We start from the raw sequence: 23,170 nt of genomic DNA, 5'->3' as shown, positions 1-23,170 counted from the left end.
AATTAAAATACGTATTACTTCATTCTGCCTAGCCACTTCTTTGCATTTGTAAAAATTGGAGATGACATTGAGTTTAAATGCTGGGGCATTATTGCAATTTCAAGTTGTGTCATTTGTATCATAGAATAAGTTGGCAAACACTGTATTCATTCACATGAACATTCATATGTGTGGTTATCCAGAACTTGGTAGACATGCAAAAGTCAGTATTTCCCTGCTAAATTCAGGCTGCTTTTCCTCCCTTTTAAGTCTTGTCACCATCAGTTCTGATAAGTAGTTTAAACCATTTTTTAATCCTAAAAAAATGGTTGCGATTATCTTCTCTAGACTGTTTGGTTGGAACATTGCAAGTAAACCAATTCAGAAGATGTTTCAATTAAACATGATTTAAAAAAAACAATATGTCTATAATCTGTTAAGCTAATATAAATCACATTCAGAACGGAAAGCGAGAGGCCCATCAGAGCATCAGATTTCAAAGAAGGCAGGCAAAAATGTGTTGCCAAACTCTTCCTATTTAAAGCTAGACAAGCAGAAGTGAGGTTGCTGCTTGTACGAGAACTGGTGCTGAATAGAGAAGAACACCAAGCAGATTATTATTGATTTCCAGTTGATTCACATGACAAGTCCTCTGTCTAATATTTAGACATGAAGGGCTTTGTTCATGTAGGATGCTTTTTCCTCCTTGTTATGTTACAAGCGCCACTGACATTAGCAGGAGTGGGTGAGTGTTATTCTGGATCTGCCTTGTTCTGATGCCTTTATGGAAAGTGGTGCTGTGTGTCGAGGCAAAATTATGAAAGCTTGTTTAAGTCTTTAAGATGCATTAGTTCTAATCAAAACTAATTAATATATTCAACAGACTGCATGTTATGTACTTGTTCCTTTTATATGAGTTTATTTCCCACGGTACAAATTTTACTCTTTGCTGCTTCCATCTGAATGTTGTAACTAATGTCAAATATAAAGGCCGTTACTTTTGCTTTTGCCATGAATTGCTTCATGACTGGACTCTGGCCACTGAGTAGCAAAGCTAATCCTCTTTCCACCCTCTATTCAAAAAATTGCTTAACATTGACTAGGTAATGGTCAGAAACTGCAGTCTGGAGGATGTAGGTTTGATGTTTTGAGTTATTAATCTTTCTGCCTCTCTTTACTTTAAGTTGCTCCTTAAAACCACCCTCTGATTAGATTTTTATTACGGTCAATAATGCCACTTTGAGATTGTGCATAAACAAAAAAAATACATTAATGTTCCTGTAAGTGCCTTTGGAGAGCTAATCCTATAGCAAAAGCACTAGATTAATGTAGATTGCCTAATCACTCAGCAAAGTAAACCAGAGATTGAAATTAAAATATTCAGGTTTTGTAGTTTTTGTACACATACTAGGCATAACTATGCAATCAGGAAAATACTTCATTAAATATAACTTTCATCAATGCTATAACTTTCTTGAAATCCAGTCATGCAACCACTTTAGTAAAGCATTTATGTTCTTGCTATATAATGAATATTGCACGATAGCTATTGACTAGGTCTTAGTTCTGTTCCCACCTTTCTGTCTCATGCAGTATTTCTTGCCAGATCTTTTGGCTGCTTGTTTTGTTCCAAATCTATTTCTTTGTTCTGTTAAAATTTTTAGGATAATTGTTTGATCCATATCAGGAGACAGAACTTTGTAAATGGGGGAATTATATTTACAAGCAGTTGAAACGGGTTGTAGTTCACTTTTGTAGAAGAATGCAGGATTCTGCTTTAGTATTTAGCTGATAGTAAAGCTTAACATGGCTTTTTGCAACAAACCTTAGCATCTGGTTTAATATAAAGCAATCAGCTCCATTTCATAGTATTCACCTGAGCTCAGGCAATACTTCAAAGATAAAGTTATCTGCAACATTGTCAGCTATCTTTCTTTGCGTGTCTGCAGCAAATATTGCAGACGAGCTTTCCAGCAGTGAAAGAAATATGTGATATTACTTATCCAAATCATATTGTAATGTGTTCCCTTGGCAACACTGTCAGCACACTGTCAGCCAGATTCAGAAACCTTGAATGGAAAAGTTTAATGTATCATTCCTCTAACATTCTGAACTGAAGGGTTATGTGGGATAAGATTTTTCATGTTTCAAGGGATTAATCTGAAATGTTTACAGTAGTGTAAGGCTAACAATTATTATAATAATATAATCTCTCTGTCAAAATATAGATTATCATGTAAAAACTCTTGCTGGTGAAGACAAGCTAAAGCGGGCCTGTGTAAACTGCCAGGGCTGCATTGTCCTGGAGTAATTTTACATGACCCTACAAAGGCATGTGCCAGGCAATCTGTTTGATACTTTAATGTGCGGGAAGGTGAGAATTTCTGGAGTGTCTTGCACTGAATGAAACTGATCTGTGCTGATCTGCATCATTACGACACTAGTTAAAGGGGAGGCAAGTATCAAACTGGTAGAAAAATTGGAAAGGTAGAGTACCTTTTTAAATGATGTAAGTGTTGGTGTTTGGGGCTGGGGGGCACCTAGATGTCCTTGAACACGTTACTGAAAGCTAAGGTAGGTGCTGCAAGCAAATACAAAGGCAAAGACTATATTGGCCTTTCATGAAAGAGAATTTGCATTTAACATTAGGGAGATATTGCACTATTCATACATAGATCACTAATATTGCACCTAGAATTATATTACAGGTCTATTCTTCCTACCTAAGGAAGGAAATGCTCATGATTTAGGAAGCACAGCAAAAGTTTACTGAATAGTTTCCTGGGATGCTGGGTTTGTCATATGAGGAAAGAACAGGGTTACACTCTTTTGAAGAGTAAGAGGTGATCTCCAGGAAAAGTAAGAAATTCTTAAGTGACATAAGAGGGAAAATATAGGGATGATGTTTCTCTAACTGGATTGCCTAGAATCAGGGTTAGTTGTCTGAAAGTGAAGAGCCAGCTATTCCGGACTGTCAAAAGAAGGCGTTTCTTCACTTAGAGGAAACTGCATCATTCCCTGCCCAATAAGGTTGTAAAGGCTCAATCAATGAGTATATTTAAGATTGAGATCAATAGAGATTAAGTGATATTGGGTTATTGCAGGTAAAAGAAAAATGATAATCCAATTGAATCAGGGAATAGACTCGAGAAGTCAATTGACCTTCTCCCATTTATCCCTGTCTACCATTTCCCACAAAATCTTTCTCTTCTTTCTATATTCTTCATGAATATTGCTTCAATAATATTGATTAGGTTTTGGTTCTGTCTCATGCAGTGCTCCTTGACAAATCTGGTGGCTGTTTGCTTAGTTCTAAATCGGTTCCTTTGTTCTATTAAAACTCTTAGGATTGTTGTTTAATTCATGTCAGGAGACAGAACTCTGGGGTTATTGAGTAACTTGGGCTCTGACACAATAAATGTAGCATAGTCACAGGAGTGAAAATTCCATTTCACTGAAATTCGCCTTCAGATCCCTATCAAAAATGTGGACAACAGAGAGATCTCACATGTTCAGCACCCTCAAGCCCATCGCACACCCTATACCTGACTATTCAACCACAGCAGACATATCACATCTGTTCAATGTACACATCATTAGTCTTTCTCTCTCCTCCACAGTAAGGTTCCCTGTATCTGCAGACTGCAGCATCAGACTAGAGGGAGAACTATTGCCCCAAAGTAGCACAATCAACTAAAAGAGGAATTGATGACTAATTGTTGGTTTGATTCTTTGAGTGTCAGTGGTTCTGCTGTTTTTCTGTCCAAATCCTGATTCATTAACTTTCAAGCAACACACACAAAATGCTGATGGAACGCAGCAGGCCAGGCAGCATCTATAGGAAGAAGTAGAGTCGACGTTTAGGGCCGAGACCCTTCATCAGGACTAACTGAAAGAAGAAATAGTAAGAGATTTGAAAGTGGGAGGGGGATATCCGAAATGATAGAAGACAGGAAGGGGAGGGATGAAGCTAAGAGCTGGAAAGTTGATTGGCAAAAGGGATCCAGAGTTGGAGAAGGGTGAGGATCATGGGACAGGAGGCCTGGGGACAAAGAAAGGGGGAGGAGAGCACCAGAGGAAGATGCAGAGCAGGCAAGGAGTTATTGTGAGAGGGACAGAGAGACAGAAAAAAAGGGGAATGAATGAATGAATGAATGAATGAATGAATGAATGAATGAATGAATGAATAAATAAATAAATAAATAAATAAATAAATAAATAAATAAATAAGGGACGGGGTAAGAAGGGGAGGAAGGGCATTAATGGAAGTTAGAGAAATCAACGTTCATGCTATCAGGTTGGAGGCTATCCAGTCGGAATATAAGGTGTTGTTCCTCTAACCTGAGTATGGCTTCATCCTGACAGTAGAGGAGGCCATGGATTGACATAGCAGAATGGGAATAGGATGTGGAATTAAAATGTTTGGCCACTGGGAGATCCTGCTTTCTCTGACAGACAGAGCATAGGTGTTCAGCGAAACGGTCTCCCAGTCATTAACTTTCAATGCCCCTTCAAGATGCAATCTTTTCCATACAGATAGTTTAAATGAGATCCTTTCAACTTCTCCTTCCTCTTGTTACAACAATGGCTTGATGGCTTTCTTATTTCCTACACACAAGATATTACTAGACCTTTCTGTCACATCCACCAGCAGATCCTTGTTGATTTTAGTCATTTAGTCACAGGATCATCACAAGCAAGCCACCAGACACGAGATAACAGCAGCCGGACCTGTGGGAAAGAGTAGTTACTATACCAAGTTACTTTCTCATTTATTGTTATACACATCAAGGTACAAAGAAGACACAAGATTCTGTAGATGCTGGGACTCTTAAGCAACTTCTCTTGCATACACAAAGCTTACGCAGCAAACGGTAGTAGTGCAAAAAGAAATGTTTAAGGGACAATAACGGACGAGGTAGAATTAAGGTTCAAGAGTGTGGAAGAAGCTGCTCCCACACCTGGTCATCTAGGATTTCTGTAGGACTTACAAGAGTGAAAAGAAAAGGCTAGGAAGGCAGGCGTCCTTGATATGATTAGCCATTCTGATGAACTGAATCTTGAAGATGAATTAGCTGGAAGAAGTGAAGAGCCTGTAATAAACTGGCCAAGGTTTACCCATTCCCTGCAGCTCTCATCAATATGAGGTTGCACACTACTTCTGCTCCTGAAGGTCATCTAGCATGGTAGCACAACAGTTACTGCGGCTGGCTCGTAGCCCCAGTTTTCAACCTGATGGAACAATTGTCAGAAGGTGGTGGATACAGCCCAGTCCGTCACAGGAAAAGCCCTCCCCACAATTGAGCACATGTACAAGGAGTGCATCATCCACCTTCTTCATCCAGGCCGTACACTCTTCTCGACACTACCATCAGGCAGGAGGTACAGGAACAGTTATTACCCTACATTCATCAGGGTCCTGGATAACTTGAAGTACCTCAACTCCGAACTGATCCCACAACATACGGAGTCACTTTCAGGGACTCTACAACTCATGTTCTCTGTATTATTTATTTATGTTTTAATTGCACAATTTGTCTTTTGCACATTGGTTATTTGTCAGACATTGTTTATGTATAGTTTTCATAAGTGCAATTGTATTTCTTTATTTTCCTTAAATGTCTTCAAGAAAATGACTCTCAAGATATATATGGTGACATATACATGCCTATACATTATAAATTTACTTTGACTTTGGCCCGAACCTTCGACTATTTTTTTCCATGGATGCTGTCTGATGTGTTGAGTTCCTCCAGCATCTTGTATGTGTTGCTCTGGATTTCCAGCGTCTGCAGTCTCTCTTGACTTTGAACTCATGTGCTGTGGTTGCATAGTTTGCACATCTATCACTTTATGAGCTTCTGTCAGGTGTTGCAAATTTCTCCCATGTCCCAATGATGTGGCAGTGGCTAAGTCACCCCGTAGTCTAGGCTGATGGCAAAAGTGATCAAAAGGTGTTTGAGAGAAGATAAGAACAGTAACATTAGGATACGGGGGATGGACTAATGGGATCTCTCCCCAAGGAGCTGAAATAAACCAGGTGAGCCAAATGTCCTCATTTTCTATCATTGAAAGTATAAAATACGAGCTATGATAAGACAGTTAATAGACAAAGACTCTGAGGCCGTGGCTGGACTGTGTGAGATGCCGTTACTGAATCACATGTTTCAGCCAGTTCTATAGTAATAATAACTGACAAACTACTGAGTAGTATCTGATGGCAGAGCTCCTGGATCTCAGGGAAATGTAGTCAGGAGCCACACAGCACCCCTGCAATCTGACCACCTTTAGATCTCTAGACCAGCTGACATCTCTTTATTCATAAATGGGATGTGGACACGGCTAGTCATGTCAGCTTTTATTGTCCACCATTGATTGCTGTGGTGGGTCTGGAGTTGCATATAGTCCAGTCCAAATAAGGATAATAGAGTTTCTTCCCTGAGAACATCAGAGAATCGGTTTTAACCTCAGTCTCTCAGATCCATAGTTTCCATTAAGGAGATCAATGTATCTTTTTAATTAATGATTTTTTTACACTTAATTGTTTGTATTTATCTCCCCTAGCTGCTGGCCAATGATCCTGAAATATATCTATTAGTCCAACAAGAGTAGCCATGTATAGCATTAAAACTCCGACGACTGCCTCTCTGTAATGTCCTTGCATTTGGTGGTAGAGAAGGGCTAATGAAAAAATAGTGCACAGTAAAGCTAGGCTAATCTTTCACCGCTAGCTGAAGGTTCTTCTACTCAAGGAAACAGCTATCCACCATCCTGACTTCAAATTCCTCAGAGAGCATTGCATGAATAGTAAGACAAGCAAAAATAAATATTGGATGAGCATGGGTTAATTTGTGAGCAATTGAGTGCTTTAGATTATGGTTTGCTCTTGGTGTTGAGTGGCTGTTTAAAATGCTTGCCATGTGATCTGTTTTATTCTGATTTTCACAATTTGTGCTAAGATGATCAGTAACAGAGTGACGGCAACAAGAACTGTAACCAGATTGCAGATTTACTGCAGCGTTCGGGGCAGTTCCAAATTGTCTGATGAAAGATCATGAACCCAAAACATTGGCTTGATTTGTCTCTCCACAAATGCTGCCTGATCTGCTGCATATTTCAAGCATTTTCTGCTGTAGTTTCAGATTTTCGGCATCAACCATCTTTTGTTTCAACTCCCTAAATTTCTGCAGCTCTGAAGTTCTATGATGGAATCTAACAAGTTTGTCCCCAAATGAATCCCCAACGCATCTGAAACCCATTGATAGCCCCATTAAACAATATGGATCAGGATTTGCCTCTGCTATTCTTATGTGCTGTTGTTGAGAGTGAACATTTTCCCCAATATTTCTTCTGCTGATGTTATAAGGACTGATATCACCCTTTGTGCTTTATTAGATTTTTGAACCATATATATAGAACTTCTGATTAAAACCTATATTGAATGCTCTGAATTATATTGCGTATGACAAAAAGAACACATCAGAGCCTGTGCTAACAGTTAGTGGTTTAAGGCCTATCTGCCATGGCATCATTTTCCAGCACCATCCCCATAACCTTTAATTCTCTTATTTTCATAGCTTCACTAATTTTTAAGTGAAGAAATGTGTGCTCATGGTAATTCTAAATTTCTTATTGCTTACTCTCAGGCTGTGTCCTCTTGGTTAAACTTCTCAGCTCAGGGAATCATCTTCTCTGTATTTAGCCTGTCATGTCTGTTAAGAATTTAAGAAGAAGTCTCCTCTCTTTTTACTAAACTTAAAAAAATGAAAGTTGCAGTTCCAGTCTGTGTAAAACACATAATCCCTGAAAGTGAATTTAAGTACATCTTTCTTATATAAGTTGGCCAAAGTTGTCCACAAATCTCCAATATGTCTCACTAATACCCTATAAAATATTTAAGTGAGATTTCCATTCTTGTGCAACGTATGAACCCAGCAGTGTTTTGTGAGCAATTTAAAGCTTTAATTAAATTGTGTAGTTCTACCAAACTAAATCCCCTTGCCATTACATTAGCTAATACCTAAATTATTCCTCATTAGTAAAGTACTAGATGTAGAATATTTTAAATAAATAATCTATTTACAATGAAGATTAGTGGTATTGGTGACTTCACATGTAGCTTATTGTGGTTAAATAAAAATCTTTACAATCTTATTATTTATCATAAAAGGGAGAATCACAGTACTTGCTAACTCTCAGTAATAGTTACATAAATAGCATTACTACTATAGGAGGAATAAGGCTATCTGTTCCATAAGACACAGAAGCCTGATTAGTCTGATCTGTTATTTGATAATAGCTGATGTATTTTCCCTCTCCTGCCTTCTCCCCATAACCCTCGACGTCCTTATTAAACAAAAAACTACCAGCCCACCCTTAATGATTGGCCTCCACAGCCGTCTGTGGCAATGAATTCCACAGATTCACCACCCTCTGGCTAAAGAAATTCTTTCTCATTTAAAGGGGATTCCTTGTATTCTGTGGTTATGCCCTCTCGTCCAAGAATTTCCCACTATCAGCATCATTCTCTCCGTATCTACTGTATATAGGTCTTTCCATATTCAGTAGGTTTCAATGAGATCCACAATTCATTCTTCTAATGCCAGTAAGTACAGACCCAGAGCCATCAAGCGCTCATCACATATAACCCGTTCATTCCTGAGATCATTCCCATATATCACCTCTGGACTCTCTATAATGCCTGTACATTCTGTCTTAGATATGGAGCCCAAAACTACTCACAATACTGCAAATGTGGTCTGACCAATGCTTTATAAAGCCCCAGAATTACATCCTTGCTTTTATATTCTACTCATCTTCAAATTAACATTAACATTGTATTTGCTTTCTGTCTACCAACAAGTTGAATCCTGCCTAAAACTCCATAGTCCCTTTGCACCTCTGATTTTTGAATTTGTTCCCCACTTAGAAAATGGTCTACGCTTTTATTCCTTTCACAAAAATGCATGACCATGCCCTTCCCTATTCTCCTAATCTGTCCAAGTACTTCTGCTTCCTCAGGACTACCTACCCCTCTATTTTCCATAACTTGGGAACAAAACCTCCTGTTTCATTATCCAGATTGTTAATATGAACCATGAAAAGAATCAGACCCAACATCAACTCCCGTAGAGCAACATAAGTGACCAGCAGAGAAGGCCCGTTTAATATCTACACTTTCCTTCTGCCAATCAGCCAATCTTTTGTCCATGCTAGTACCTCTCCTGTAACAGCAGGGCCCTTTATCTTGTTTAGCAGCCTCATGTGGGGCTCCTTGTCAAAGACCTTCTGAAAATCCAAGTAGACAACATCAATTGACTTCCTTTTGTCTATCCTGACTTTGATTTCCTCAAAGAATTCCAACAGCTTTGTCTGGCAAGATCTTGCCTTTCAGGAAACAATGTCAACTTTAGCCAAGTACCCTAAAACTTCATCCTTAATAAAGGATTCCAGCAACTTGCTAACCTCTGAAGTCAGGCTAACTGTCCTACTGTTCCCTGTCTTTTGTCTCCCGCACTTCTTAAGGCGTGGACTGACAATTATGATATTACAGTGCTCTGGAACTATTCCAGAATCTATTCAATCCCCACACCTATCATTTTCAGAACCTTAAGGTGTCGCCTATCTGCTCTTGGTGACTTCAGATCTTTCAGCTTCCCAAGCACCTTCTCTTTGGTAAAAGCAACTACACACACTTCTGTCCTCTGACACTGGCATACAGCTAATGCCTTCCACTGTGAAGAATGACACAAAATACTTATTCAGTTCATCTGCTATTTCTTTGTTCCCATTGCTGCCTCTCCAGCATCATTTTTCAGTGGTCCCATATCCACTGTTGTGTCTCTTTTACTCTTTGCTTATCTGGAAAAAAATACTTTTCGTATCCTATTTTATGTATACTATTGACTATCTTATTTTCATGTTTCATCGTATCTCTCCTTATTGCTTTTTTAGTTACCTTCTTTTGCTTTTTAAAAGCTTCCCAATCTGATAGCTTCCCACTAATTTTTGTTATCTTGTACTTCCTATGTTTTGCTTTGATGCTATTTCTGACTTCCCTTGCCAGCTGTAGTTTCATCCTCTCTTTAGAATGCTGCTACTTCTTTGGGATGAACTGATTCTGCATCTTTCAGATTGCTCCTAGAAATTCCAGCCATTACTGTCCTGCCATCATCTTTGCTAGTACCCTTTCCAATCAATTTGAGCCAGCTCCCCTCTCACGCCTCTGTAATTACCTTTACTCAACTGTAATCTCGATACAAATGACTTTAGTTTCACACTCTAAAATTGCAATGTGAATGCTATCATATTAGGAACAGTGTCTTCTAAGGGTTCCTCTATCTGAAGCTCTTTAACCAAATCTGTTTCATTACACAACAGCCAATCCAGAACTGCTTTTCCCTTGACCACAAAAAGCTGCAAAAAGACATCTTATAAGCATTCCACAAATCCTTTTTCTTGGGATCTAGCACCAACCTGATTTTCTCAATCTTCCTGCATATTGAAATCCCCCATTGTAACATTGTTCCTTATGCATACCTTTTCTGCCTCCCATTGTAACTTGTATCCCATAGTCTGTATATAAGACCCAACAGGGTTTCAGAGTTTGTTTTACCAGTGCAGTTTCTCAACTGTAACACAAGGATTCTGCATCTTCCCATCCTATGATACTTCTTTTTCAGAAGTTGATTTAATTTATTTTACCAACAAAGGCACCCCACCCCTTTGCCCACTTCCCCATCCTTTCAATATGATGTGTATTCTTAGATGTTAAGATCCCAGCTCTGATCTTTAATCAACCATGACTCTGTGATGTCTACAAATGTCATATCTGCCAACTGCACAATGAGATCATCTACCTTACTTTGTCTACTGCATGCATCAAATACCTTCAGTCCTGTATTCATCACCCATGTTACCTGAAGTTAAGTTTTTATCTCCTTGTAAACTTTTTGTCTTTATTCTGGAGACTTTGACAACCTCTCCTGCACTCTCATTTCCTTTTAGCTTATCCAAACCTTTCAAAAGCATTGAAGCTATCCTACTATTTAGTTTAAGCCCCATTCACAGACCTAGTTATGCTTTTCGCCAGCACACTTGCCCCTGCCTGGTTCATGTGGAACCAGTCCAATTGGAACAGTTCCCTCTTTCCCCAATACATATGCTAATTTCCCACAAATTCAAACCCACTTCTCCCACAACCATGTATTTAACTTTGAATCATGCATTTATTTAACCCTCTGAACTCATTGATCCTGTTCCATTTGCATGTGACTCAGGTAACAATCCAGAGATTATTACCTTTATAGTTCTGTAGTCACTAGCTGCTCTAATTTCATCAGATTGCAAGCAGGTCGTAAGAGTGGGCTCCCTCACCTCCAACCCGCTGACTCTCAATACAGGAGCACCTCAGGGCTACGTACTGAACCCCCTCCTTTACTCCCTGTATACCCATGACCGTGTTGCCACCCACAGCTCTAATCTGTTAATTAAATTTGCCGATGAGACTACTTTGATTGGCTTTATCTCAAACAATAGGGAGGTGGCCTACAGGGAAGAAGTTATCTCTCTGACACAGTGGTGTCAAGAAAACAACATCTCCCTCAAATTCGCAAAAACAAAGGAGTTGGTTGTGGATTACAGGAGGAATGGAAACGGGCTAATCCCTATTGACTTCAATGGATCTGGAATTGAGAGGGTAAACAGTTTTAAATTCTTCAGCATCCACATTACTGAGAACACACACCAGCTGTGTGGTGAAAAAGGAACAAAAGCACCTCTTTCACCTCAGACGGTTGAGAAAGTTTGGTATGGGCTCCAAAATCCTAAAAACTTAATACAGGGGCACAATTGAGAGCATCCTGACTGGCTGCATCTCTGCCTGGTATGGGTACTATACCTCCCTTAATCGCAGGACTTTGCAGAGAGTGCTGCAGATGGCCCAGCACATCTGTATTTGTGAACTTCCCATGTTTCAGGACATTTACAAGGACAGGTGTGTAAAAAGGGCCCGTAAAATCATTGGGCACCCGAGTCACCCTAACCACAATCTATTCCAGCTGCCACCATCCGGGAAACGGTACCGCAGCATAAAAGCCAGGACCAACAGACTGCGGGACAGTTTCTTCCACCAGGCCATCAGACTGATAAACTCATGCTGATTTGATTGTACTCTATATTACATTGACTGTTCTATTTGTTATAAATTATTATAAATTTCTATGATTGCACATTGCACAATTAGATGGAGAGGTAGCATAAAGATTTTCAATGTGAAGGATATAAGAAATAAGGCCAATTCAATAGAACTTCTTTCCTTGTTCTTCCTATGTCATTGGAACCAAAATGGGCAATGACAACTGAATCTTACCCCTCCCACTCCAAATTTCTCTGCAGGTTAAATGAGATATCCTGGCACTAGGCATGAGGCAGGCAACACACCCTTTGGGACACTGGATCCTTGCAAAAAAGAATTGTGTCTATTTCCCTGACTATACTATCTCTAATTACAACTATGTTGCTCTTCTCGACACCCCTCCAAACACCCAGCCAACACAACCAAATAGCCCCCTGAACCATCACGTCACGATTCAGTTGTTCAGCCTTCCTTCAACTGCTATTTGAACTAGTTCGTATCCTTACTACCAACTCATCTCCCCCACCTGCTAAGAATAGGTCAGGAGAGGGATGGACTACTTTGCACTTATCCAGATGAATGCAACTCCGTTGAGTGTTTAAGAAACTTAAACAATCAATGGACCAACTGGCCTATTGGCAATTATTCCAGTGGAACCATGTGTTGGTGCATAACTTTGCAGGATGCACTGTGATATTGTGTTATCATTGGGAATGAAAGAATAATAAAATGCTCATCTAAGCAGAAAATGATGAGGGTTTCTGTCTCCACCATGTTTTCAGGCAGAGAACTGGAAAACCCTACTAGATTCTGGTGGAAATAAAAATCTTACAATCTCTCTAATCCAATCAGTTGCAAAAATGTATGCTATCTAGTTATTGATTTACATGCTGAGAGAAATAGATCCCTTTTTTGAGTTCCAGCACATCATGACTTCGCAGTTTTATATTGCGTGAATATATCACCCCTCAGTCTCCACTGTTTCAAACATATCTATGCTAACCTTTCCAGTGGAGAAATATTCTCCATGTTCACAAAACTCATGTGAATCTTCTCTGTACTAATCAACTTGCTATTACACCCATCTTGTAATTTTGTGATCGCAGTGAAAGCAGTTGTTTAGCCATGCTGTTTAATGCAGTCTGAGCATGGCCTCCCTGCTCTTGAATTCTATGCTTCAGCTAAAAAAGGAAAATATTTTGTCTCTCTCCATTATTAATTCATCATTCCTACTACTTTTGGAGAACTGTAAATGTGCATTTCTACACTCTTCTTCTCTAATGCACTTCTCCATATTCCACCATTACTTAGCACTTCTAAAAGCATCATTTCTCCCTTCTTCCAGCTCAGTTTTATCTGGTACCTTTCTACTCACTTGACCAATCTATTTCTGCAGTCCACAACTTTCTTCCTTTATTACTGCAGATATAAATTTTATAACATCTGCAAGTTACATATTTGTTTCTCTGGCATAATACTCCTGTACAATCCCATTGCAGAAACCACACCCATAGTTGCAAGGATCTTGCCAATACAAAAAGTTCTTCAGTGGCACTTTATAAACATCTGCTACATAAAAGGGCAAAAATATAGGTGGAAGAGAATGTTTCCCTTCCAATATTTAAGTTACTTTCTATTCTAGACATTCACTCACACACTTGATTCAAAATTCTTAAACACCTTATGCAGAGGGCAGTAGTTAGAGAAAATTCCCAATTAACTTAGAGGTACTGGTTAATAAGTACTGACATAACTAGCTGAATAAACCTTACAATTAAATCATAAAATTAATTTGCATTCCAGTATCATACATCAAAGTTGCTGGTGAACGCAGCAGGCCAAGCAGCATCTATAGGAAGAGGCGCAGTCGACGTTTCAGGCCGAGACCCTTCGTCAGGACTTGACGAAGGGTCTCGGCCTGAAACGTCGACTGCGCCTCTTCCTATAGATGCTGCTTGGCCTGCTGCGTTCACCAGCAACTTTGATGTATGTTGCTTGAATTTCCAGCATCTGCAGAATTCCTGTTGTTTGCATTCCAGTATTATACGTTTGTAGATTGCTAACACGACTGTGTTTAAGTTTGTTTTTGAAGTTGTAAATAGTTTCGGTAGGAAACAAAGATGCCAAAGCAATCCCACCTCATCCTGGTATTGGTATTGGTTTACTATTATCGCATGTGCCAAGATTTCAGTGAAAAGCTTGTCTTGACAGAAGTGTGTGCACTGCCCCAGTTTTTGAAGTCAATGATAAGCTCTTTTTGGAAATCTTAATGGGAAAGTTTAACTAAAATTGTCAGACATCTGCTAGAAGGTCCTTCAGCATTGTCAGCATTCAATGTCCGTTGATATTTGCTCTGAGGTGGTGGGGCAGAGCCTTTGACTTCTGTGGAAATCTTCCCTCAATCCAATGTGATAGGGAGTTCCAAAATTTTGACCAAGTGGCAATGAAGGAGTGGGGATACATTTCCAATTTAGGATGATGTAGGACTTGAATTGGAGCTTTCAGGTAGGGATTTTTCAGTGCACCTATTGCTCTTTTCCTTCTATACCATAGAAGTCTTTGCCTTTGTAAAAACATTAATGATGTCATGCAGTCCAATAATTGCATGTGATGGAAGGGAGGAATGATTACTAACACCATAAAAAGTCACCAACAGTAGCGAGAATCTGGAAGATTTGGAAAACTTTAAACAAAAATGAAGAACAATTATGCATGCAATTAATAAAGGGACATTACCGTAGATAATGAAGTTAAACCAGCACAACATATACAAACAGATGGGAAATATTTTTATAGTTATAGAAATTGTTTCTGCTAAAGTGAACTTAAGTTGTTATAAGATGAAAAGGGGTAAGTAATACTGAGTAATGCAGAAGTGGCTGCAGGTGTTAATGCTATGCTCGCATCTGTCCACGATATACTGTATTTTAACAATTTGGAAGAGGGGACCGAGTGTAGCATTTCTGAGTTTGCTGGAAAAGCAAATTGCGTATAGGATGCAGAGAGTCTGCAGAGTAATATAGACAGATTAAGTGAATGGACAAGGGTCCAGTAGATGGAGTACAATGTTGCCAAATGCATGTTCATCTACTTTGGAAGGAAAAAATTAAAGATTAGGTTATTATTTAAATAGTGAAGTATGCTCTTGTGCAGAGGTACATGGGAGTGCTTGTGTGTGAATAATAAAAGGTGGTTTGTAGGTGTAACAGGTTATGAAGAAGACATATATAATGTTGGCCTTCATTGCTAGAGGGATTGAATTTAAGACCAGGGACATTATCTTGCAACTGTGCAGGGTGCTGGTGAGACTGCCCCTGAAGTACGGCATGCAGTTTTGGTCTCCGTACTTGAGGAAAGAGACACTGGCTTTAGAGAAAATGTAGAGGAGATTCACCAGTTTGCTCCCAAAGTTGAAGGGGTTAGTCTTTGAGGAAAGATCGAGTTGCCTGGAAGAATACTCCCTGGAATTCAGAAAAAAATAGAATGATCACACCTGCAGTTGAGGGGGACAAATATCCTTGTGGGCAAGTTTGCCAGAGCTGTTAGGAAGGATTGAACCTGATTTTGCAGGGGGATGTAAACTGGAGTGATAGGGCAAAAGATTGGGCACTGGTATGTAAGTAGATACAGTGTGTAATGAGACTGTAATGAATGATAGCCAGGTGATACAGCAAAATTGCACTCAGGGAGACAGGTTGGTTTGTGTCTTTAAACTAAATATTGGGTTTAACAGTTTAACAGATGGGAAAAATGAGGATTAAGTAAAAGGGAAGGCGAGTGCAGAAGAGATTACAAAAGTCTTCTGAATAAATAAAAAGATAAAAGGTTTAGAAAGGGATAAGAATTTAACTTCCAGTAGCATGGAGCCAAAATGTAATAGGGTGATGAATACAGGATTGAAGGTGCTATATTTGAAAGTTGGATGATCTTGTAGTGCATTTAGAATTTGTGAATATGATATCACGGTGGCTGAAAGAAGAAGTGGGAACATAATATCCAAGGATGAAAGGAGTCACAGGTAGGCAGGTGGAGTGGCTCTGTTGGTAAAAAATGAAATCAAATCCTTAAAAAGAGTTGACATAGGATTGGAAGATGTAGAATCCTTGTGGTTAGAGTTAAGAACCTTCAAGGGTAAAAGAACCCTCATGGGAGTTATATACAGGCCTCCAAACAGTAGTCAGGATGTGGGGTACAACTTACAAAGGGAGATAAATAAGTCATATAAAAAGGCCAATGTTACAATAGTCACAGGGGATATCAATATACAGGTAGGTTTGGAAAATCAATTTGGTGATGGATCCCAAGAGAAGGAATTTATAAAATGTCTACACGATGGATTTTTAGAGAAGCTTGTGGTTCAGTGCACTAGGGATAAGACAATTCCGGATTGAGTATTGTGCAATGAATCAGGTTTGATTAGAGAGCTTAAGGAAAATGAACCCTTAGGAGGCAGTGATCATAATATGATAGGATTCACTCTGCAGTATGACAGGTGAAATCAAATATATCACTATTCCAGTGGAGCAGAGGGAATTACAGAGGCACGAGAGCAGAACTGGCCAGAGTTGATTGGAAGGGGACACCAGCAGGGATGATGGCAGAGCAGCAATAGCTGGAGTTTCTAGGAGCAATTCGGAAGGTGCAGGATAGATACATTGCAAAGAAGAAGAAGTATTCTAAAGCCAGAATGATGCAGCCATATCTGAAAGGGAAGTCAATGACAGCATAAAAGCAAATAGAGGGCATATAATAGAGTAATAATCAGAAGGAAGCTAGAGGATTGGAAGCTTTTCAAAACAAAAAGAAAGCAATTAAAAAAAGCAATACTGAGAAAACAAGGATATCTACAATTAATCTAGCCTATAATATAGAAGAAGATACCTTTTTTTTCAAATATATAAAGAGTAAAAGTGAAGTGAGAGTGGATATCACTACCGGAAAATAACATTGGAGAAGTAGTAATTGGAGACAAAGAAATGGAGAAGAGGTTCACAAGAATTATTCTAGGAATGAAATGGTTAACATAGGAGGAGCATTTGATGGCTCTGGGCCTGTACTTGCTGGAGTTTAGAAGAATGATGTGGGGTCTCATTGAATCCTTGAATATCGTAAGGCCTAGACAGGGTGGACATGGAGAGAATATTTGCTATTGTGGGGGAATCTAGGACCAAGGGGCACAATCTCAGAAAAGGAGGATATCCCTTTTGAATAGAGGTGAGGGGCCATGTTTTTACCTAGCGAATGAATCTGTGGATTGCATAGCTGCACACAGCTGCGGAAGCAATATGGGTATACTTAAAGCAGAGGTTGATAGGTTCCTGATTAGTAAGGGCATCAGAGGTTATGGGGAAGAGACATGACAGTGGATTGAAAGGAGTTGAAACAGCCATGGTGGAATAGTGAAGCAGATTCAATGGGCTGAACAGTCTAATTATGCTCCTATATCTTATGGCTTTATGGACATAACAAATCTCCCCCAGCTCCTAACAAAGTAGAGCGCTAGCATGCGTTTTTGTGATTATGTCAATATGTTGGGCACTGAGATACTGAGGCCCAGAAACTTCTTCTGTGTGTCCTTCCAACTTCCCCTGCTTGAAGTCCACAAAGAGTGAGAGGATATCTTAAATAAACTGACAAAATTATGAAAAGTATATATAACATAGTAGTGGGTAAGTTGTTTCCGCTAGTAGAAGAGACCAGAACTAGGGGGCATACAAGATTCAGAGCAGTAGATTTAAGACTGAGATGAGAAGGAACTGCTTTTCCCAGAGCGTTGCGAATTTGGAATTCTCTGCCCAGGAAAGCAGTAGAGAATATCTCATTAAAAGTATATAAAGTATAGATCGATTCTTGCATAGCAGGAGATTTCAGGGCTGATTTCGTGTCTAGGTCAGCCATGACTTTATTGAATGATGAAGCGGGCTCGATAGGCCAAATGGCCTACTCTTGCTCCTAATTCTTATATTCTTATGATTAGGATGTTAGACACGGAATCTCAATGCTGTGTCATAGACCTTTTCCAGATTGTACTTTAATGGTTCTTTCAGGCCAGCTTGTTACTGAATGTTTCTTAGTGGCAGATGTTTATTTAAAAGATTTTTCTGACTAAAAGGTTAAGATGTTTAAATGTAGCAAAGTGCTCCCACACTGAATCTAATCTGTATTGAGAGCCAACATTACAGAGCAGCACTAACATTTTCCGTTTGTTAAACACATTAATTCACCATTAGTAATGAAAAGAAATTGAGTCAGAAGTTGTCCTGAAACTATTTTCTCCCTGCCTATCAAAGTCGGCACATCCTATTATGGTCAATTAATTGGTAGTGGGGAACTTGTTCAGTTTTAATGAAGGGTCCATGAAGAATTTCAGAACAAAGAGCATGTGTAATTTTAGTAACAAGATTGTTCTAATTCTATTCATTCAGTAGAAATTGTTCTTGTAAATACTTATATGCCATGATAATTTCCAGTGAAGTAAATTCTAGAGGATTGTAATTTGTAACTCTTGAAATCCCCAGCTGCTTTGACTCAGACTTATTGAACCGTGCCTGAAAAAGTTGCTTTCAGTGAATATAAACAATCAATCTGATAGTTGTTTATAACAGCATCATAAAGTTGCTGAGTGTACTTATCATATTTAAGTTCACACTCTTGAGGACAAGAAAGGACTCATTTTCCAGTATTGGATTTCAAGTACAGGATTTATTTTCTGTTGCTCTGGAAAGTGTTAGATGTCATTTTTTTATTGAGTTCATCCCTCTTATGTGTAAATAATTAAACAAAAATTGCAAATAGTGTTCAAAACTTAATACCATTTTTGTTCATGGTAACGGATGATAACTGCCAAGCAATGAACCAAGCCTTCCAAAATTAGATAATCTATAACTCAGCTGAATCCATTTTTTGAGCAGGTCACCTTTGTTCAATGCCAGCAAAGATTTTAAAACCTGATACTGTTCTCATCAGTCACATTAATGTGTGATTTTTATGGTTGTGAATACAGCAGAATCAAAGAATCCTCTGTCATCACTCCCAAAGATTTCGCACCTGCTTTAGAGTTGTTATATTGTTTAATGCAGGAACTGCTGTCCAGGTTTTGGTATTTTTATATAGATTGTATTATTTGCAGTTTTCTCAAACAGATAAAGGGAACCCACTCAAATTAGCATGAAATTAATTACTGTAAAGACTTACTGTAAAGCACATTGACAATCTCAAGGATTGTTAAGTTTCCATAGTCAAGGTCTAAGTGAGTCTTTAACTTTGCAATTATAACTGCAGTTCAGCAAAATAAACCTAATTATATGCATGTGTGTTCTAATTCTAATAAAAATCCTTTATTTTAATTGAAAAAAAACAAAAAATAAGTTTACTTACAGTATTTCAATCTCACTAATTCATCTGTATCTTCCAAGCATAATTTTTCACTCTCTAAAAGAGTATTTGCAAATATATTTTTTTTCTCACTTACTGGCCACGACTAGTCCTTGATGATCAAAAGTTTGCATTAAGATTTCTGGATGAAAATGGGCTGGTGGCAGCAAATGTTTTAACCTACTTAGAGATCAATCTAACCCTCTTACCCCCCTCCCCCCCCCCCACACACACACACATTGATCTATTTGTCAGACTGTGCGTCAGATGTTTTTTTCTATTTACACAGTTTATCATTTGCACATTGGTTGCTTGTCAGTCATTATTTCAGCGTCAGTTTACTGCCATTGCCACTGAATTGCATATCTATTTTAAGATGTTGTTTCATTTTTTCATTTTTGTACTCTCATTGACATCAACATTTCACATGTTTTAAACATCGTACTACCTGCTGGAAACATAGAAATTGTCATTGCAACAATCAAAATGTTTCTGCATTGTTTTGCAGGTAAATACTTTACTGTAAAGATTACAGTCAGAAAAAGAAAAATAACTGCCTAACTCATTACAGCAAGCAATCATGCAGATGGATAGTACATGGTCAACATGATCAATTTGGCAAAGGGAAGTTTGCTATATTCTGCAACCCTTGTAGGACAATTTCTGCACAACAAAAATGAGATGTCAGATCCACTCTGTGCAGGATTTTTAAAGCAACTGATTAAAACATTAAGGGACATCAAACACAGTTACATAAAGTATATTAATCATATGTGTTGACTCATACTTTGAGAAAGATAGTTCACTGCATCCTTCACAGTGGACAATCTTCAAAGTTCAAAGTAACATTTATTATCAGAGTACATACATGCCTCCACATACAACCCTAAGATTCTTTTTCCTGCGGGCATACTCATAAAATCTATAGAACAGTAACTGTAAACAGGATCAATGAAAGAACAAGAGTATAGAAGACAACAAACTACGCTAATGCAAATATAAATAAATAGAAATAAATAACAAGAACTTGGAATAACAAGGTAAAGAGTCCTTAAAGTGAGAACATTGGTTGTGGGATCACTTGAAATAGAATGTGTATTTGTCCCCTTTTGTTCAAGAGCGTAATGGTTCAGGGGCAGTAACTGTTCTTGAGCCTGGTGGTGTGAGTCCTGAGTCACTTGCTTCTTCTACCTGATGGCAGCAGTGAGAAAAGAGCATGGTCTGGTAGAGAGGATCTTTGATGATGGATGCTGCTTTTCTACCACAACGTTTCTTCAATGTTTGGGAGGGCTTTACCTGTGACGCACAGGGCTGAATCCATTACCTTTTGTAGGATTTTCTGCTCAAAGGCATTGGTGTTCCCATATCAGGCTGTGATGCAGCCAGTCAATACATTTTCCACCACACATCTGTAGAAGTTTACCAAGGCTTTTGAGGTCATGCTGAATCTTCATCGACTTCTAAGGAAGTAGAAAGTTCTGTTCTGCTTTCTTTACAATTGCACTTATATGATGGGTGCAGGACAGGCTCTCTGAGAGAGAGGACAGATCCTCACTCTCTCTCTCTCTTCCTCCTACTCTCTCCCTCTCTCTCTCTCTTTCGGTCCTGCTCTCTTATGGTAATGGTTGAAGATAATGATTTGAAAATAAGATTGCTGTTCTTAGCTCCAGCTTCAGCTGCCCTTTAGTTAGATAAGACCTCTCGTTGAACTGGTGAGGGAGATAACTCAAATTTGCATTCTTCCACTGAGTATTCTCCCTATGCAGATGTGGTTGCCATTGGGTGCTTTTCATAATGGGCAGGCTAGTTTAAAACAGTACATTTCTAACCATTGGTGACCTCCAGTTTTACACAAGATTAATTCTGGTTTAACAAGTAGTAAGTTTCCATGTCTATTGATTTTAAATCAATTGAGATCGTCTTTCAAATCAGAATCAGGTTTAGTATCACTGACATATGTGGTGAATGTGTTGTTTTGTGGTATAGTACAATGCAATATGTATTCATCTCTCTATCTCTCTCTCTCTCTATCTATCTCTCTATCTCTATCTCTCACTCTATCTCTCATATAAAACCAAACAAAACTACATTCCTCTGGACCATGATGCACCAATACATACAGCACTAAAAACCAAATATCATTGTAAATAAGATAATAAAATGCAAAGTGAGAGAGAGAGAGGTCGTTGACTTCATCAATGTTGCCTCCAACGTCCACCCTGCCCTCAAATTTTCCTGGACCATTTCTGACACCTCCCTTCCCTTTCTCAATCTCTCTGTCTCTACCTCTGGAGACAGCTGATCTACTGCTGTCTGTTATAAACCCGTGGACCCTCACAGCTACCTGTACTATTCCTCTTCCCACCCTGTTACTTGTAAAAACATCATCGCCTTCTCTCAATTCCTATTTCTCTTCCACATCTGATCTTTGGAGGAGGCTTTACATTCCAGAACAAAGGAGATGCCCTTCTTTTTCAAAGAAAGAGGCTTCTCTTTCTCCACCATCAACACTGCCCTCAACTGCCCTCTTTCATTTTACATACATCTGCTCCACCCCATCCTCTTGCCACCCTACCAGGGATAGGGTTCCTCTTGTCTTCAGCTATCACCCCACCAGCCTCCTCATCCAGCACTTAATTCTCCACAACTTCTGCCACCTCCACTGGGATCCCACCTCCAAGCACATCTTTCACTCTTCCCCACCCCACCTCCATTTTCTGCTTTCAGCAGGGATCACTCCCTATGCGACTTCCTTGTCCATTCGTCCCTCCCCCCAATCTCCCTCCTGGCACTTATCCTTGCAAGTGGAACAAGTGCTACACTTGCCCCTATACCTCCTCCCTCACTACCATTCAGGGCCCCAAACAGTCCTTCTGTGATTCTGTTGGGATCATATACTGTGTTTGGTGCTCCCGGTGTGGCCTCCTGTATATAGGTGAGACTCGACGTAGATTGGGAGATTGCTTCGTCGAGCACCTATGCTCCATCTGCCAGAACAAGTGGGATCTCCCTGTGGCCACCCATTTTAATTCCACTTCCCATTCCCATTCTGATGTCAATTCATGGGCCCCTCTACTGTTGTGATGAGACCACACTCAGGTTGGAGGAACACTACTTTACATTCCATCTGAGTAGCCTCGAACCTGCTGGTACGAATAGTATGAACATCGACTTCTCGAACTTCTGGTAATACTCCCCCCCTTCACCATTCCCCATCCCCTTTTCTCTCTCTCACCTTATCTGCTTGCCTGCCCATTGCCTCCCTCTGGTGATCCTCCCCATTTTTCTTTCTTCTATGGCCTTCTGTCCTCTTCTATCAGATTCTCCCTCCTCCAGCTCGGTATCTCTTTCATCAATCATCTTCCTAGCTCTTTACTTCATCCCTCCCCTTCCTGGTTTCACCTATCACCTTGTGTTTCTCTCACCCTTCCCCCTCCTTTTAAATTTACTCCTCACCTTTTTTTCTCTAGTCCTGCTGAAGGGTCTCGGCCTGAAATGTCAACAGTACCCTTTTTCATAAATCCTTCCTGGCCTGCTGGGTTCCTACAGCAATTTGTGTGTGTTGCTTGGATTTCCAGCATCTGCAGATGTTCTCTTGCTTGTAGCAACATATGTGTGTATGAATACTATATAAGTTGATGCTGGGGAGGCTAGTGCCCATGAAGGAGCAGGCTGTTTGCC

The 23,170-nt window shown here is 39.4% G+C and overlaps 1 protein-coding gene across 1 annotated transcript in view; it reads left to right on the top strand.

Moving 5' to 3' along the window:
* The first annotated feature begins 537 nt into the window (after window positions 1-537).
* Window positions 538-23,170, top strand: part of LOC134348515 (collagen alpha-1(III) chain-like) — a 132,405-nt gene continuing 109,772 nt past the window's right edge. Inside the window, exon 1 of the mRNA XM_063052003.1 lies at window positions 538-724. Within this exon, the coding sequence (XP_062908073.1) occupies window positions 649-724 (76 nt within the window). The 5' untranslated portion in view covers window positions 538-648. The remainder of the gene's footprint in view (window positions 725-23,170) is intronic.

Source organism: Mobula hypostoma, chromosome 6 (assembly GCF_963921235.1).
Source record: "Mobula hypostoma chromosome 6, sMobHyp1.1, whole genome shotgun sequence".
Taxonomy (NCBI): domain Eukaryota; kingdom Metazoa; phylum Chordata; class Chondrichthyes; order Myliobatiformes; family Myliobatidae; genus Mobula; species Mobula hypostoma.
This window is presented reverse-complemented; position numbering and strand designations above follow the sequence as displayed.